Below are 19,261 nucleotides of genomic sequence, written 5' to 3' on the forward strand. Positions count from 1 at the left end.
CTCCAGAGACACACTCACAGTGAGTTCCCACGGGCTCAGTTTGAGACGATAAAACGTCCCAGAGGAAGGCGTGTGTCCAGCAGGCGGTATCAGCTGTTGTTTCAGAAACACAGACCTCCCACAGACAATTCCGTGATTTTTCGTATGTTCACAGAGATGTGCAGCTGTCACCACATATACTTTTAGAATATTTCCATCACCCCAAAGAGACCTTGTGTCCTGTAGGTGCTCAACATTCCCACCTCCAGCCCTAATCTACTTCCTTTTTTAAAAAAATGTTTATTTATTTTGAGAGAGGAAGGGAGAGGGAGAAGACAGAAACATCAATGATGAGAGAGAAACTTCACCAATTGGCTGCCTCCTGCACGCCCCCTACTGGGAATCGAGCCAGCAACCTAGGCCTGTGCCCTAATGACCTCCTGGTTCATGGGTCGATGCTCAACCACTGAGCCACACGGGCCGGGCAAGCCCTAATCTACTTTATTTCTCTTGGGATTTGCCTTCACAGTTCATGTAAATGGAACCACAGAATCTGTGTCCTTTTGTGTCCGGCTTCTTTCGCTTAGCGTAATGCTTTTGAGGTTCATCCGTGTTGTATCGATGCCTCATTCCTTTTATTGGCAAGAAGCATTCCACTGCATGAACAGACCACATCATTCGCCAGCTGATGAGCATTTGGGTATTTCCACTTTTCGGCTGCTGTGAAAAATGCTGCTGTGAACATTCACGGACAAGTCTCTGTGTGGAGATATGTTGTCATTTCTCCTGGGTACACACCTGGAAGGGGAATTGCTGGATCATATGCTAATTCTGTTTAACATTTGAGAAATTGCTAATGCTTGTTAGCTACAGCAATTTTTCATTCCCATCACCAATGCATGATGGTTCTCATCTCTCTACATCCTTGATAACATTTGTCATTTTTTTTTTATATGATAGTCACTCTATTGGGTGTAAGTGGTATTTTCTTGTGGTTTTCATTCGAATTTCCCTAATGACTGAATGCACTTAACGTAATGAGCTTATGGGCTATTTTATAACCTCTTTGGAGAAATGTCTTCCAATTCTATTATCTATTTTTAAAAATTGGGTTATTTGTCTTTTTATTATATGTTAGGGAATATAATTTGCAAATATTTTTCTCCCTAACATATATCCAAAATATATAAAGAACTCCTACAACTAATAATAAAAAGCTCATGACTTCATCAACATCAAATGCTTTTGTACTTTAAGACACTCCATCAAGAAGTGTTGATGAAGTCATGTGTGTGTGTGTGTGTGTGTGTGTGTGTGTGTGTGTGTATATATATATATATATACTTTTGGTGTCATATCTAGGAAATAATTGCCTAACCCAACATCATGAAGACTTTTATACTTTTAGTGCTTACATTTAGGTTTGTGATCCATTTTGAGTTAATTTTTTGTGTATAATGAGAGGCAATTGTCCCAGCACCATTTGTTGAGAAGTCTATTCCTTTCCCACTGAATTTTTTTTCCGACACTTTTGTTAGAAATCAACTGATCATAAAAGTTAGTTTATTCCTGGGCCCTCAATTGTATTCCATCCTTATGCTGGGAGCACACTGTCCTGATTACTTGGCTTTGTAGGACATTTGAAATTGGGATAATTCTTCCCATTTTGTACTTCTTTTTGAAGATTGTTTTAGCTATTTTGAGTTGCTTGAATTTCCAAATCACTTTTAGGATGAGCTTGTCAACTTCTGAAAACAAAACAAAAAACCCAATTAGGATTTTGACAGGAGTTGTGTCGAATCTATAGAACAATTTGGGAAGTATTGCCTTCTTAATAATATTGTCTTCTGATGCACAAACACGAGATATCTTTCCATTTAGTCAGGTTCCAAGTCCTTTCGGCAATGCCTTAAGATTTTCAGAGCACAAGGCTCACACTTTTGTGAAATATTTCTAAGCACTTTATTATTTATGATGTCATTGTGAACAGAATTCTTAATTTCCTTTTTCAGCATATAAAAACACAATTGGTTTTTGGGTGTTAATCTTGTATCTGGCTGCTTTGACGAATTTTTAAAAAATTAATTCTAATAGTATTTTATGGATTCCTTAGGATTCTCTGATATAAGAATATACAAGGTCACAATTCCAGCAGTTAACATAAAAACATTCAAACCTGTAAATAATTTTTGTGTGTTTATTTGAGCCAAACTGTCAACAATTGCTGGCAAGCAGAATCTCAGCAGATTGGGGAGAATGCTCAGAGAAAGGCAGTTTTTCATCTATTTTTTTACATTGCAATCAAAGGAGGAGATGTAGGTGGGTTACATGAAATCCATTGGTGATAGATGAGAGAGGTGGGAGAAAGCAAAGCGGGGAAACCTCTGGGATTGGATAAAGAGTAAAATGATAGACACATACTTTTAAAAAAACATATATTTTTATTGGTTTCAGAGAGGAAGGGAGAGGGAAAGAGATAGAAACATCAATGATGAGAGAGAATCAATGATGAGAGAGAATCATTGATCAGCTGCCTTCTGCACGCCCCATACTGGGGATCGAGCCCATGACCTGGTCTCATAGGTCGAAGCTCTACCACTGAGCCATGTCAGTTGGCGACACATCCTTCTTTTACTGAGGTGGGTGCAGGATAGTTAACAGTCAACAATTAACATGATAACAATAACATTGAAGGAATCTGTGGTATCTGTCCTGGCACCCAGGACATTTGGTTGTGCCCTGAGAGGTCTGGAAAAAAGGGAAGTTACAAGTTACCCTGACATTTCAATGATATGTTATCACAGATGCAAAAAAGCAATAAGCTCAGTTAAGGTAAAAGTTGACCTTGTCAGGGAAGACACAGGTCTAGGAGGTGACCACCTACCATAACTGCTTCTAGTTAAAGCTTAATTTCAGACCATCCTTTGTGGTTACTTTAGGTCTTTTGAGTTTGCAAGACTCTGCCATGCAGGCCTCCCCTGAGCTTGTCAGGTTAGCTGTGGCCCCTTTCGCCCACACTGCCAATAAGACAGCTGCTTCTTCCTTTCTAATCTTGATGCCTTTGCTTGATCTTTCTAATCACCCTGGGAGCTATGGGAGGGCATTTTTGCAAACAAAAGATGTCAAGTCTAGACAGGGTGAGTAGCAGGCCTGAGGTCACCCAGCCAGGAAGTGAGTAAGTCAGGACCCAACAGAAGACTGCTGTTCCCCAGGCATCACTCAGCTTTCACCCGACGGCCCCAGGTTGGGAGACAGGGAACCCGCGGAGACAGCAGGTGGCCTCTGTCCCTGCAGCACGCCTGTAGCCTTCCTTTGTTACCTACAAGCAGCCAGACTCAGCCCAGCAGGGAGCAGAATGTGTACTTCCCAGGCGTCTAAGTATGTGTATGTCTATGTGTCTGTAGCGCTCAGTGCTGGGCGCTTTCAAATACTATTTCAATCCAGCCTCATGAAACCCTGTACGGCGGGCACAGTGACCCCCATTTTACAAGCGAGGAAGCTAAGGCTGGGCCATAGCAAATTACTGTTCAGGTCACAGAGCGGTGAGGTCAAACTCCCATGTGCTCCCATGACCTCACGCTGCCTCTCCCCTTCTGCTTTTAGGGAAATGCCTCTCAGGGCAGCACCCTCTGCGTCTGGCCCTCAGACAGCCAGGTGGTGGTTGTGTTATGCACACAGCACATGCCTGCACACAGCACATGCCTGCACATGTCACATGCCCGCACACACAGACACCCGTAGGGCATGCATCTCTGCCTTCGGGCTTCCTCCAGACTGAGCCACCTCATGGGCAACCAACTGTTTTAATCCCTCCTTTGTGTGTCTCAATGGACAATGCAAACAATTAGCGCTTCTGGGTTTGAGTATAAAAGAGAGGATTCAACCTCAGACACTTAGCTACTTATCTCAAACAGCCCAGGCTGAACAGTTGGGAGAAAGGGCTTAAACAGGCTTCTTTTGATAAACCACATCTGGGAGCTGACCCCCCACCGAGCTGCATCCCCGCGCCCCCCCCGCCCCCTCTTGTCCCTCCTGATTGCCCCTGGTTCTGGGGCCTGGGGGCCTGTGGTCCCACCCAGGCAGGGCCCAGTCGCCTACCTCCCACTCGGGTGTCTCATGCCCCCTGACACTGAGTAGGAACTCAGTACGCGCCTCTTTGTATCTGTTTAACGTTACTCGGAAATGGCGTTATCCTAAATCCCAGCCAGTGTCCTTGTAAGCCTTTCTCTTCCGATCCCACCCCCACTCCTGACGGACAGGGTTTCTGCTGCCCGTCTGTCCAGGGGGACATTTTTGTCCCCCAGCAGATGACAAAGCCCACGGAAGTGGCCAGGGTCGCCTCCGACACAGCTCCACGACCCCCTCTGCCTCTTCTCCCCAGGCCCGTCCACATCCAGCCCAGGATTTAAGAATACGAAGAAGCCGAAATGGGTATAATTAAGTCTTTTGCAAACTCGAATATTTTAAGAGGCAAGTAGGCACCTAACTTAAAATTATGATGGTTTGCCTTTTCACTGAATTCCAAATTGGTGAGCCGCCCAGGGCTCCGGTGGTTTAAAACAATGGCTCTCATGTTCCCAGGAGACTTAGGGTTGGGAGCTGAGGCCATTTATAACGAGTCTGGAAAAGTCCTCAGCAGCGACGCCGCTCAGGCCCGTGGGCGGGAGAGGCCTCCTGCGCTGGCCCAGCCTCCGTGGCCAGGTGGTTTCGTGGGCGGCGGGAGAATATGGGTTTCTCAACGACCAGAAATAAAAAGCCGTTGCTTCTGCCAAACACCACTTCCTTGGATTCCACTCAGCCGCAGTGTATATATTGTTCTCAGTTCATTGCCAAGCCCAACCACTTCTCCCCTCATGTGGCCCCTTCCTGGGCTCTGGTCTGGTCACTTCTGTGCTGTCCCTTGAAGATACCTGGGTGAGGTCAGCGACGGGCCGGAAGCAAGTGACTGGGTTCTAGTCTGGGCTATGGTGGTAACTCAACTTGATGGCCTCGACGTGTTTCTAGGTTTAGGTTTTGTTTCCTGACAAAATGAGATGGATGAGGGCTCCAAGGAGTGAATTTGAACATTATCATCTTCTTTTTCTTTTTAAATATCTTTATTGATTTCAGAGAGGAAGGGAGAGGGAGAGAGAGAAACATCAATGATGAGAGAGAACCGTCGATTGGCTGTCTCCTGCATGCCCCACACTGGGGACTGAGCCCACAACCCGGGCGTGTATTCTGACCGGGAATTGAACTGTGACCTCCTGGTTCATTGGTTGACACTCAACCACTGAGCCACGCTGGCTGGGCCATCTTCTCTGTTTTTAATCTATTGTTGTGACCACCTCTGGCCTGCTTCCCCTGAACTTCCTGACCTTGGCTCGCTCATGTCCTTGACCTTAGCTCACGTCCATGAAAGGCAAGGTGGGTATGTGACCTCATGCCCCTCTTCACAGCATGTCCTCCAAATGAAACTTATTTGATCAGAATCAATGTGACAGGTAGGGTGACTAAGCGAGCAAATGTCCTCGCTGTTCTCTTACAACTTAATCTCCTGGATTTCCCATCTTCACAAACAAAAACAAAAGCCAAGCGTGAAGAATTTTGCACACGCTCCTCACCCTGGTAACACCCAGGGCTATGATTTAAAAAGGAGGGGAAATAGGCTGGCTTGAGGTAGGATTTCTGGGATTAGAAACCTGGGCCAGAAATTTCTATTTATTTAAAATCACACCCTTCACTACCCATTTCCTCGAAGAACAGCGTTTCCGTCTTTTTAGCAAAATATCTAATGGGCCCCCTCCCCCTCCCGCTCACCGGAGCAGCCCGCCCAAAGAGTCACGGAAGGAGGGCAGCCTTGGGGAGAAATCTCTGGCACAACCGTGAGGGATGATTTATCACATCAGCTCCAATCCACTTTCCAGCCGGGCCGCGGGCCGCTCAGCACGCAGAGCCGTGGGCGCCAAGCCTCAGCCTGGGAAACAGCCCGCTGGGTGGGCTCGGGGCCATCCCGGTGGGGCGCAGATGGGAAATCCAGGAGATTAAGTTGTAACAACAGCGAGGACATTTGCTCGCTTAGTCACCGTATCTGTCACATCGATTCCGATCAATCTTTCTAGATCTCATGGGTGTCAAGTCCGAGTGTTCACAAGGCCAGGGGTTGGCTTCTCCAGGCAACGTCTCTCCTATGACACGAGGAAGCACGTGAGATGCAAGAGTGGCCAGGAGATTTGCAGTGGACCTAACGTTTGCAGGTCCATGTCTGCATTTTCAAATGTCTCCACCATTTATTTATCTATATTTATTTTACATTTGTAAAAAATTGAATTTATTGGGGTGACTGGTTATAAAATAGGTTTCAGATGTAATAATTCTACAATGTATCATCTGTATATTGTATGATGTGTTCAGCACCCCAAGTCAAGTCTCCTTCCGTCACCATGAATGCCTCCTATACCTCTTCTATCTCCCTCCACCCGCTTCCCCTCAGGTACTCGCCATGCTGTTGTCTGTGTCTGTGGGTTTTGTTTTTGTTTGTTTGTTTTTGCTCAATCTTTTCACCTTTTTCACCCAGCCCTGCAGCCCCCGTCCCTCCCCTCTGACTGCTGTCAGTCCGTTTGTTCTCTGTATCTATGAGTCTGTTTCTACTTCGTTTGTTAGTTTATTTTTTTTCAGAACTGTCTCCACCATTTAAGTGGCGATGCATTTTCTTCATCTTTGGTCCTCAGAATTGCGTCTTTTTGAGGGCACATTGTTCTTAAGTTTTCAGGCCTCTGGAGCTACTTGGGGTCAGCTTCCACCTGCGGCTTCTTCTGTATTCCTTTTCCGTCTTTACAGGAGACGCCCACGTGTGGCCCCGAGGAGGGGACTCCCAGTGACTTCAGCAAACAGAGTGGCCAGGTGCCCACCAGCGGCAGGAAGGAGCGTGGGCTCCCAGGCCTCAGGTGGCCTTGGGAGGACGGAAAGTGGCAGCTGGGGGAGAGGTGACTTTCTTGACTGGGAGCAAAAGCCTCGGACAATGTTTGACTCTGTTAAATAGAATTGGGTTGGTATTTTAAGAAAATGTTTGCTTTGTAAGTCTCGAAATTTAGCCCACAGAAGCCGGGCTCAGTTAACGTTTATGTAAGGACGCAACACTGGGGAGGGCTTCAGGCACAACGCTTGGCTTCTGGAATTGAAGCGTGAACCTTATAATAAAATCAGAGACCGCTGGGCTTGTTCGACCCACGGGCCATGTTACACCCTGTCCTGGGATTGGCTCCTCCAGGAACATGCTCCCTTTACGTTAACTTGAACGTAAAGTTACCTGCTTTCACAAATGATTAGTTAGACCCCAGCACCCAGTACTGAGTCGTTTATTTTATTAAAGAACATATGCTCCATGACAGCGGGACTTTGTCTTGCTCAGTCCTTATCCGAAGCTCACGGAGCCATGCCTGACTCGTTCATTCCTTAAGTAAATACTCTCAGGATACTGGCCGCAGGTGTTCATCATTCATACATCATCTATTCAGAAAGCCTCCCACCAGCCCAGAGGTTCACTCCTCAGGGCCCGGAGACACACAGGAACCAAGCAGGGCAACGTTTCTGCCTCATGGAGCTGCATTCCCTGGGCAGGGCCACAGAAACAAACAAACACGTATACTACAATCTGTCCCAGATTTCTCAGAACTGCAACGGTCCTTTCTCCCCAACCCTTCCTCTCCATCTGCCTCCACCAGTGTCAGACCTGCACAAATGAGGGGTTCTCCGTAGTCCTGCTTCCTCCCCGTCCTCCGGAACCTCCCCCAGTAAATTTCATGTGTGTCTACTCTCCTCTCCATCTCCGTCTTGAAGGCCACAGGTCCCTGTGGGTTGCGGTGCAGACTTTGGGTTTGGTTCTAAGTGTAGGCAATGCCTTAGGGAGGTGGGTTTGAGCAGGGAGTGGTGTGACGTAACTTTCACTTCAGAGAGGCCACCCTGGCCAGGAGGGCATGGGAACACGGACCAACTTGGGTGAGGGCGGAAGCGGGGAGGCCTCTAGGAGGCTTCAGCTCTGACCAGAGCTGGCAAATGTAGGAACTGCAACTTGACTTTTGATGGCATCCTTCTACCATAACTGCTTTTCCTGCATCCACCCAGGACCTGCTAATAGCCAGATCCGACGGCGTCTTCCAACCTCTCTCTGTGGTATGTTACCTTTGGACATTCAAGCTCTCTAGAGACCATCTCTTTATTGGGCTTGGCGTTTCCTCCCTCCCCTCAACTTCACTTCTAGAAACTTCCACTGACTTTTCTTCTGTCAGCCCCATCACCTTGGGGCGGCTCAGAGTTTGGTCCTTAATCTTCTTTTCTCGTTCTCGCCTCACCTCCGCAGTCTCGTCCCTTGAGAGGTCTGATCCCTCGCAATTATTGGCAATTCCCATTTGTCACCGCCTCGGTCCCAGACAGCCACTCATGTACTTCACGTGTCCTTACGTTTGCCTTTTGTGGATATCTCACACAAATGGAGTCATTCCATATGTGTGGCCTCTTGGATCTTCTTTTACTGAGCATAATATTTTTGAGGTTCACCCACATGTAACCACAGGCTGTTCCTTCGTTGTGCTGAACAGTATTTCATCATATGGATATCAGCCATTTTTTATAATAAAAAAATCTCAAAGCTACAGGAACACTGACAAACTGTTATGAATATCTGTGTGTCCTTCCTGTGATTCCCTAATCATTAACATTTGGCACATTCACTTTATTCTCACTTGAGAAATATAGGTTTCAGGTTTTTTGTTTTGTTTTGTGTGTGTGTGTGTGTGTGTGTGTGTGTGTGTGTGTTTCTTTCAGAACCAGTTGAAAGTGAATTGCTAACATCATGACCCTTCACCCCTAAATAATTCAGCATGTATGGCATAATCTCCTGTGTCACCACATGTCCTCAATTGCCCAAAAAGGATCCTTTATAACTCTTTTTAAAAATAAAAAACCGAAAGGTTCAAGCAGTGCATTTGGTCGCCATGTTTCCTCGCTCTCCACGGAGGGGAAACGTCTTGCCCCTGTGTTTTGTTTGGACTCGTGTGATGTTGGAATTCCTGGAGAGCCCAGCCCGCTGTCCTGTGAACAGGCTGGGTTTGGGATTTGTCTGATTTTTCTTTCTGGTTCGATCCGAGTTAAGCCTTATTTTGGCAAGAATATGACATGTTAAATCCAAACAAGGATGGGGTTTCGTGTGAGTTGGGAGCGGGCGGGGCATGGGTGTTGTCCTGAGGAGGGTTTTTGCCCCCCCCCCCCCCACAGCCCCCGCACAGGGAGAGAGCGTGCGGCTCCGCTTGGCTGCTTCACAGGCTTTCTACCGTCACACTCACGGTGACACTTGGCCACTTGGAGAGGCTGTCCTTGGGATGCTGTTGGTGTTTATGGGGGGACGTGGTGACTTGTGAGAGTGAAGAAGGGGCGAGGGGCCGAATCCCAGCTGCTGCTCCCGGCAGTGGTCTCTGTGGCTCCTGCACCCCAGGCCCAGGTGGAGCTGGGCGGAGCTGAGCCTCCTCCTGCCTCCTTTCTGCTGTTCCTTCCTGTGGCCCGAGATGTGATGATGTCCCAGGGTTCACCTTTACCTGAGTCTCTTCCCGAGGGAGCATGTCTACCCCGGGGGCCTTTCCTCCCAGCAGAGGAACGAGGGGGCAGGGTCTGACCCACCCGCCTGGATCCTGGGCCACTGTCCCTGTGTGTGTGTGTGTGTGTGTGTGTGTGTGTGTGTGTGTGTTTGGGGGAGGGGGCGAGGGGACACAGCTTGAGACAAATGTCCACTCTCTGCCCCGCACTGCAGCCGGAAGGTCGGAGAGGTGGGAGAGGCGTTGGGGGAGGGGGAGGAACCTCCCCAGGCCGGGGTCGCTAGAAGGACAAAGGGTCTTAGGGAAGCTAAGTGTCCACTGGACACCATTGCCGACTGGGGTAAAAAATCTCTGACCTTTACCGAAAGGGAAAAGAGGAGGGCGATGCAGGGCTGGGGTCGGGGATAATAAAACGTCCAACAGCAAATCTGGAAAAGGGACCTGTAACCACACAGGATGGGGGTGGACGAGGACAGGGGAAGGCAACGCGAGACATAGAGAGAGGAGAGTCCAGAGGCGATCCCTCATTTCCCAGGTTGTGGGGGCCCTGGGACTGCCTGGGCGCGGGGGCTGCCTGGGTGCGGGGGCTGCCTGGGTGCGGGGGCTGCCTGGGTGCGGGGGCTGCCTGGGTGCGGGGGCTGCCTGGTGCGCGGGCTGCCTGGTGTGCGGGGGCTGCCTGGGTGCGGGGGCTGCCTGGTGCGCGGGCTGCCTGGGTGCGGGGGCTGCCTGGTGTGCGGCCGCCCAGCCTCGCTGGCCTCGCTCTCTGCTTCGGTCTGGAGTTTTGGCGGGTTTAGCATCTTCACACGCAGCTCTAAGGGTCCCGGGGCTCCTTCCAACAGTGAGATGTGAAAACAAAATGACAGGCGGCTCTGGGCAGCACCCCTAGGTTGCGGGCGGTGGAGAGCATTGTGGCCGCCAGCAGAGGGCAGTGTCGGGCCAGGCATTTCCCAGGCGCAGGGGTGGGGGTGCGAGGGGGGGCGGCGCTTTCTCCCAAGGTGAGCCCGGTGATCCGTTTCTGAGTTTGGGACTCACCTCTGGCAAACTGTCCGGAGCAAACTGTGGTAAGGCTTCCTTTCTTGCCCGGCAAGAAAGTTGAGAGTCCTCCCCAGACTATGCCGAATACATACAAAGTAGGAAACAGGCTGCCCAGCCTCCCCTCTCCCTGGAAACCATTGATCACTGCATCCGGCTGAGAGCATCGCCCTTCAAAGGGGGTTAGGTGGCGTTTCCCAAATGTTCCAGACACCGTGTGAAATGTTACCTGCCCCAAATCACTGGCCCCGGCGAGAGAGCATGTTATTTCCATTTCCCACTAAAGTTAAGTGACGTGTGAGGTCCCGCCGCGGGCACAGCATTCACACGTTAGTGTGTTGGGCTCCAGAATGCTTGCTGCTGGGCCCCACGCTTCTCGTAGGCCCCCCGTTCCTGCCCGTTCTCACCCACCCCATGCTTCTAACCTTCACTCAGGATCCTCTACGCCAGTGGAGTTTACTGTCTGGACGGGGACACTCGGACCCGTCAGAAGGGTGAGGAGCACCAGCCGGTTGGTGAGTTGTGCATTTGAGTTGCGCTTACATCCCGAAGGCAAATGATCTTTCCGCACGTTTCACACATGCTAGGAGCACCCAAAGGGGGTGCTATGCTCAAATCATCAAGTGAGGCACGTGTCAGCTCCAAACACCGTTTGTTTGTTTACGTGTTGGCCATGGATCAGAACAGATGAGCTGTGGCTCCAGCGATGACCTAAGTTCTCTTCTTCCCATGACTCGCAGGGGGCGGGCGGGGGAAGGGGGGGGGGCAGGGGCTGGTCTCACTTCTCTGTGGCCACACCTGGCCCTTAGGGAGTGAGGGTAGATAGGCCGGCATCCGACCTCACACACTCTAGCAAAGACAAACAAGGCGGGCCAGGCCTGTGGCTGGGTTGGTTCACACCAGATAGAGCCGCTGGTATTGCTGATGGCCTCGCACTCCGGAACAGCTGGGTTTGATCATTCTATCAACTCTTGGCCTTAGCGGTTGTTCCAATAATATGTTGATGTCTGGTCCGTGTTGCCGGAGATCACCCATCGGTCATCCCAGGTTCTACACCAATTGGAAAGCTAGATTGGAGAAGTGGCTTGGATCCAAAACTTAAGTGTGCCCCCCCCCCCCCCCCCGCCCGCAGGGAAGAGAATGCAAAAAGGCCTCCACCTGCCCACAGCAGACAGAATGGGACGGGGCTGGAGACTGTTTTTTGCCAAAGTAACCGCCCCAGTAGCATGAGGCCTGGAGCCAAAACAATGTCCCTGGGGGACAGGAGGGAGTGGAGGGAGGGGAAGGTGGGCACTTGATCACCAGGGAGAAGGGAGGAGGGTCAGGACAGAGATGCAGGTGGATTCTCTGTGTGTAAGGACCAATACGGGAGCGTTTCCCCTCCAGGTACCTCCCATGCTCAGAGGCCGCTGGGAGCACTCGGTGCAGAGGAAATGTGCCTCTAAAGCAGTGGTTCTCAACCTTCCTGATGCCGCGGCCCTTTAATACAGTTCCTCATGTTGTGGTGACCCCCAACCATAACATTATTTTCGTTGCTACTTCATAACTGTAATGTTGCTACTGTTATGAATCGTAATGTAAATATCTGATATGCAGGATGTACTTAGGCGACCCCTGTGAAAGGGTCGTTCAACCCCCAAAGGGGTCGAGACCCACAGGTTGAGAACCGCTGCCCTAAAGAGATTCCGTCTCCAAAGCAGTAAGTAACTCAAGCTCGCCTCTAAGTCCGCACAGAGGGGAGGGTGGACTCAGTTATCTGGACATTTCTTTGAGCTTTGCTAAAAATTCACTCTCCCAAACCAAAACGTGTTTACATAAAAACTCCAAATCTTACATGTTTGTCCTTGTGCGGGAGAATCATTGCCTCCTTTCCTGCATTCTAGTCGTTAAGTAATGGCTCCAAGCCAGAGAAACAAAGCAGCGCATTCTTTTGAGTCCAGTGACCTCGAAAGTAGCATGAATGTCTCTAATCAAAGGACTCCCCCTCCTTAACATTTCGGGTTATTTTTGCCTCTGCGCCTCCCGCAATAATCAAAGCCTGCTATCTCGGTCTTGCCATATCTGTGATTCCAACTCGAGTCTCGCCTGCGTCTGGCACATCCCGCAGCAGCTGCATGTGAAGGTGAGCAAACTGTGAGCTGCTCTCTCAACGTGCAGATCCCAGTCGCAACCATGTCTTTAACGCGCCAAGTTCTGCCTGCGGACAAGTGAAGGAAATAAGATGCGATCCCCGGCAGAGGCGATCTGTAAAGCACATTTCGATTTGTGAGCCAGGGTCTTCGAGCGAGGCATTGCTCATTCTTTCGAGTCCCTTGGATAGCAAGTATTTGTTTGAAAATGTACTAGCCAGGGTCTGCGCCAGTCTTCAGACCCTCCAAAGACTCAGGGAAAAGTGCTCAGAGGAGCATTCATCATGACCCGCTCAGGCCGCGGGCTCAGAATCGGGGTACGATTGCTTCCGGGGGCCGTGTGAATTTGAGGTGATGTTTATGCACTTGATCTCCAAAATGCACTCCTTAGCGTAAGACCCGAAGGGTTCAGGGCTTTGGACGACTCTTTCCACAGCTGGACTCTTTCCAGAGGGAGAGGGAACAGAAGATTCTTGCTTGTTATGTTAGTGCCCTGGGCTGGCAGCGTTCCCCCCTTTAGGATACTTACGGTAAGGGCACATGAGCGTGGACTGCAGGGGACAGGAGTGCGTCTGGCTTTCTGAGACTCGGGAAACTCCATGTGGCTACTTTCTTGAGAGTCTCCGAAGGAGACCTGGATTTTGAGGCCATTTCTATTAAAACGGCTCGGCCCTGCTATTAAAGTGGCTGCAGGGTCGCTGGTACCAGAGGGTGTGGACTGAGGCAGAGAGGCCTGGGTTGACCGGGCTCTGCCCTCTGCCCACTGCGTGGCCCGAGCCTGGTCACCCAGCCACTCTGAGCCTCAGTTCTTCCTTGTCTGTCTCTTAGGGTGATGGGAGGCCGGATGAGATGGGAGCTGGAAGCACTAGTTCCCACCATGTGGTCGGTGGCCAGATACTGCCAGCTCGTCTTTTCACTGAGCCACCAGCAGGCACCTGTCAAATGGGCTCAGGCCTTTGCCTTCAGTGATGACCCCTCCTGCGCCTCACCAGGTCCCCGGCGGCTCCATGCATTGGCCCAGGTGAGCCGCTACCTGAGTAGGCGGAGCCCTGGAACCTCACCCCTGGACCGAGCTGGTCCGCAGTCATCCTGTCTGGAGGGTGGAGTTGGCAGATGGCATTAGAGCCAGCGTGTGGGCACCGGCTCCCTTCCCGTGGGCTTGCAAAGGGCTGGGACCTGTTCTGAGTGCCGCTTCCTACACTGCGATTCATGCAGGAGGTCGCAGTGGTGGAGAGCCAGGGCTCCGGGCCAGGCTGCCGGCTGAAGCCTGAGTCCACTACGCCTCCTAGTGTGAGACTCTCTGGGCCTCAGTGGCTTCACCTGTGAAGTGGGCTAGTAGCGGTCTGTCTGACCACTTGGCTGGCATCTCCCCACTGTACCCATCACCTTCCTGAGCTGGACAGACTGCCCCCAGCCTGGTTCAGTTGTAAGCCAGACTTCCAGCAAGCGGGGGAGGGGGCGAACGGAGGCCTGCCTGCAACTCGGAACTCAACTCCCCGGGGGCTGCCTCTGTGAAAACGTATCTGTCCTAAAAGAATCGTCTCCAGCTCCTCATTAGTATGTGTAAACTGTATTTATGTTGCCATGTTTGGAATAAATTGAGGTGCCTAAAATATAAGTTTATTTTTCATGTTTCAACCAGCTGTTTTTTTTAAAAATTGATTTCAGAGAGAGGAAGAGAGAGTGAGAGAGAGATAGAAACATCAATGATGAGAGAGACACTGCATTGAGCTGCAACCTAGGCATGTGCCCCGACCGTGAATCAATCGTGACCTCCTGGTTCATGGGTTGACGTTCAACCATTGAGCCACACCAGCCGGGCTCAACCAGCTGTTTTTATATCTAGTAGACACAGCCACATTCATCCAATGGAAGCACACATGGACCCAGGAAAACACAATGAATGGCTTTAGAAATTAAAGATGAGTATTACTTTGTAAAAGTGATTATACACCAGAAATTAGGAAAGCTTTTGTATAATGAAAAATTACTTACTGGTTGTGGAACCTAAGTGTTTACAAACTCTTGTGTCTTAGGGATAAGGGAGAAAAAAGGAGGAAAACATTTAACTGTTGAGGAGCTGCCCCCTTTTTCACAGTGAGCACTGGGTCTCCTGGTACAAAGGTTAAAGCCCCACAGAGTTGTCCTTCGTCGGCCTCTGCACCACACCTGAGAACCACCTGAGAGGCGTGGTGTGTGTTGGCATCAGGAAATTCTTCACCGAAGCCTTGAGCAAAGGGTTTCTCTGTTGAGCGCAAGCGTAGACCAATCAAGAAGTGTTGCAGGTGGCCCAGCCATTGTGGCTCGGGTTGAGCATCGACCTATGAACCAGGAGATCATGGTTCGATTCCCAGTCAGGGCACATGCCTGGGGTGTGGGCTCGATCCCCAGTGTGGGGCGTGCAGGAGGCAGCCGATCAATGAGTCTCTTTCATCATTGACGTTTCTCTCTCTCTCTCCCCCTCTCCCTTCCTCTCTGAAACCAATAAAAACATATGTTTATAAAGAAGAAGAGTTGCAGATGTAGAAAAGGAGCGGGTCCGGTGGAATACTGAGGTCAGAGCTCGTGGGCTGCAGAAGCCAGCACCTTTGTTTTGCTCTGTTCTTTCCCACCACGTTCACCCTGGCAATACATACGAAAAGGGAGAGAGACAGGGCAGGTGAGAAACCAGCTCGAGCACGTGCAGCTCAGACTGACACGGGCCCAGCTGCCAGTCTTCACCCATCGCGGAAGGAAAGTCCGCTCAGCAGAAGCCACAGAGCCGCCGAGGTGGTGGGGCTCCATTTCCTGCTGCCTCCGCGACAGGCAAGCTTCCCAGGCCAGAGGGGTGTGCGGGGACCAGCACCGCATGGTGATGGGATTAAGCCCTTGATGAATACAGCCTCCCATTGCCACCCCAGGCCCAAGCCGCCAGGAGAATGAAACCCACTTTCCAAACAGACCCGAGGGGGTCTTGTTGGAAGAACGCCCCTCTACACGCAGAAACCTTTAACTCATAAAAGGACAAAGCGCTGGTTCCGGAAAAGCTTTGGGTAAAAAACCCACCCTGTGTGGGTCTCTGGGCTTTAAATTCAAAGCATGACTTGTGCAATGCCTGGGTTTCTGTGATGGAATAAAAGGTTTTCCTTTATGATATGTGGGGTTTCCACATGTTCAAAATTGTATTTTATGGTTTTTCCTTGTTTTTGTTTAAAATTAAGTGTGTGTGTGTGTGTGTGTTGGGGTGGGGACAGTCAAGAAGAAACAGCAAACAAACAAAAGCCCGCGTTGATTAAGCGTAGTCAGCTCGAGGAAGCACGCTTCATCCCGTGCCAAGTGACGCTCACGAAAATTGCAGCAATTTTTGATGCACTTGCCAATGTTTGTGTTATTTTTACTTTAAAGATGTAACAGATTGCCGCAGCATAAATAATTTAAGCCTCGTATTTCAGAAGCGTCCAAGCGCGTGTGTCTTTCGCTTCTGGCTTCTCTTCTGGGACGGAGCCGTGCCCAACAGAAGCAACCGCCGTGTCTCTAACACGCCATTTGGACTGTTGTTTTTTGGTGTTGAATCTATTTTTCGCCGCTCTGTTCCCAGTGCCACAGGTTCTGTCGCTGTTCAGTGTGGAAGCGGTACTCTCCTTCCACAGGAAGAAAGGGAATGAGCCCCATAGCATCTACTTGTGCTCTCGCAGGAACATCACCAGCTGGAAGGGGTGCAGGAGTGCTCGGGGAGAGACCCCAAGTCCCACAGGGGCCTGCCATTTCCACTCAGATTCATACTCAGACTTCAAGCCAGGAACAATGGGTCGCATTTTGCACACGGCGTCCTCAGTTTAACTTAAAAATAGCTTTAGACTTGGCAGATTGACTTCACACAAAATGATCCCATCCTTGATCAATTATTGGACTTCTCACTCTGTTGTGTGCCATTATGGTACAACTGAGAGAGAAGAAACATCTATGTTAAAAAAAAATCAAACGCCAATCTTTATGCTGCTCTATACTTCCTAAATGTGGTTGAACAGCATTTATAAACCGAAAACAAAGATCTATATATATATATAAATCTATCTATATATATATAAAAGGCTAATATGCTAAGTGTTCCTCCACCTGTCCGACTGGTTGCTATGATGCGCACTGACCACCAGGGGGCAGATGTTCAACACAGGAGCTGCCGAGCTGTAGTGACTTGGCAGCGGCAGTTCTCCCCGGGGGGTTCCACCTTCGGCTGTGGGTTATGTTGTTGATGGGGCACTGTCGACCCTGAATCTGGTTTACTGCACACTTGTGTTTGCATTCCACACCCTGTACAATAACAACTTTGCAGAGTGCACTCCGGGACCCCTCAGGGGATTCGGAGAGCCAGTTTCAGCCCAATCCCCGCAGGCCAGGCAGAGGGACCCCACCTGCCAGAGGGACCCTGCACACTCTGCAGACACTGGGGAGAGGCCACGGGAGGTTGGCTCCAGGGCATTTTCAGTTGGTCTAGCCCAGTACCGCCCCACCCGCCACCTAATTAATTTCCTTTCAATGTGCACGAGTCCGTGCACCAGGTCACTAGTACAATATAAAAATCCCAGAACAATAACGACAGCTTGTGTTCTATTTGCTGCAGGCAGACATTCTGAGGTCCACCAGATGACCGGGAACTACATGTGGGACTCCAACAGCAATAAGTCATTTGACATCGGTGTCAACAAAGACAGCCTGATGCCGCTCTGGTGGAATGGATCAGAACCTCTGTGGGTCACCCTGACCAAAGCCAAAAGGAAGGTCCACATGTACTACTGGCCAGGTGAGTACATCCACCCACATCTCAAAACAACGTGGAGTCTCCAAAGACAAAGGATGCAGGTGACACGTGTGAAGACCAGGCCAGGGTTTGGAAAATGAGATCTTTATTCAAGGATTGCTTTTGAGCATGTTTGTATAAAAAATTGTTTTGAACTCTCTAACACCAGACCAGGCACGATGCCATTTCCAGATCCCCCTGGTTCAGCAATGCTGCTGTAGTCTATCATGCCTTTTCCGGCGCTAAATCTGAGATAGTCACAGCATGCTTACTTGCCTGGCAAGAGAATCTGGCATACCGTTTCTTTAGATTTTGAGCTCCTCTATGGTGTTGAAAAGATGATTCAAAGCACTTAGAACTGTCAGTAGTGTATTTAATGAAGCCCCTTGAAATAACAGTCAATGAAAAACTAAATTACTTTACTTACTGCAATGAGGTAAGTAACCGTGCAAGCTACCCTGGCTTCTCTAAGGCGTCTTCAGGATTCTCTCATCTCAGCAGTCGAAAATCTTTCATTAAGGATGAGAGGACTCAGTGATAATCAACTTCGCATTGTCTTCCCACTGGTGGGATTTGTTCTCAGGTAAGTGTGCAATTTGACTTTCCCATGGGCATGGCTGTAGACACTGTCTTCCTAGTTCTTAACGGTGCAGCGCCGATGATTGCCATGTGGGAGAGGGTCTCAGGGAGGGTCTAGAAGAAATGAAGGGATAGAGAGGGAGAAGCGGCCGAGGGGGTCTCATTGGCTTGGGTTGGAGGGCAGCAGTGGCCCAATAGAATTGTGAGAGCATGGCGGGTGGTGGGGGACGGCGGCAGAGAGTGGAGAGAAGGATGAGTAAGCCACGGCTGAATCACAGATGGCCCACACTGAGGGCGTGGCCTTCAGCAGGAGTTTGGAAGATGCTGGATGGAGGTGGTCACGTGGAGAGCTCTTCAGGGCGCTCCAGGCTACGCCAGCTCTCGGAGGAGCATAGAACACAAACAGATGGAGACGATGGAAAGCCGTGCTGTGACGAGTGCCCTGAAAGTGCCCCAGAGCAGAGCTGGCATGTACAGGGGAGCGGTGAAGGCAGGAGCAGGCTGCATTCATCCAAAACTGGGCAGAAGGACAGGCAGACACAGTTTCAGGGGGAGCGCTAGAGTTTCCTCAGAAGACACCTGGGATTGTGTCCGTCGCAGCTCCCTTGGCTGATATGGTCAGAAGCTTTTGGGCAAGGGAGGGGCTTCAGAGAGCTCCATTACCGTTAAGTGGAGACTCGACTTCTTCACGGAGTTGGATGTGAGATCAAGCAGACAAGACAGTGCATCAGCCAGGCGGATCAGACTTGCTGGAAGAGCCAAGCGCGTGGGTCAGCCCAATGCGGGGAGGTCTGAAGCCAAAAGCTTGTGCTGCAGTTTGAGGTCATTCTCAGAAATCATTATTTAAAAAAAAACAAAAAAACAAACCAACTAGGGTCCACATGCAGGCACAGGAGAGTGCAGATTGGGCGCGCTGCCTCGGGAGCAACCTTAGAACAAACCCAAGGGCCCCGCAAGGAGAACACTGCCCGAGGCCAAGGGCCCTCTTCCACGCTTATCTGCTTAACCTAACACTCCAGCTCTTCGTGAGCAGTCACAGAGCATTATTCTTGCTCTCATCCTGGAGAATCTGGCTCCTTAATGATAATAAACAACTTGAATTTCTATATCACCGAGTATCTACAAAACCTCAAAGCTAACTTGCATGTAAAATATCTTGTTGCTCCTCCAAAACAGCTCCTCAAAGGGCAAGAAAGGGC

General features: G+C 50.1%; 1 protein-coding gene across 1 annotated transcript in view; it reads left to right on the forward strand.

The window, feature by feature from the left end:
- The window catches only part of ENPP6 (ectonucleotide pyrophosphatase/phosphodiesterase 6), a 76,421-nt gene that overhangs the window by 17,042 nt on the left and 40,118 nt on the right, over nt 1-19,261 (forward strand). The window contains exon 2 of the mRNA XM_006092695.3: nt 17,307-17,486. Within this exon, the coding sequence (XP_006092757.1) occupies nt 17,307-17,486 (180 nt within the window). The remainder of the gene's footprint in view (nt 1-17,306; nt 17,487-19,261) is intronic.

The sequence above is a fragment of the Myotis lucifugus genome, unplaced genomic scaffold (genome assembly GCF_000147115.1).
Source record: "Myotis lucifugus unplaced genomic scaffold, Myoluc2.0 scaffold_102, whole genome shotgun sequence".
In the NCBI taxonomy this organism is placed as follows: Eukaryota; Metazoa; Chordata; class Mammalia; order Chiroptera; family Vespertilionidae; genus Myotis; species Myotis lucifugus.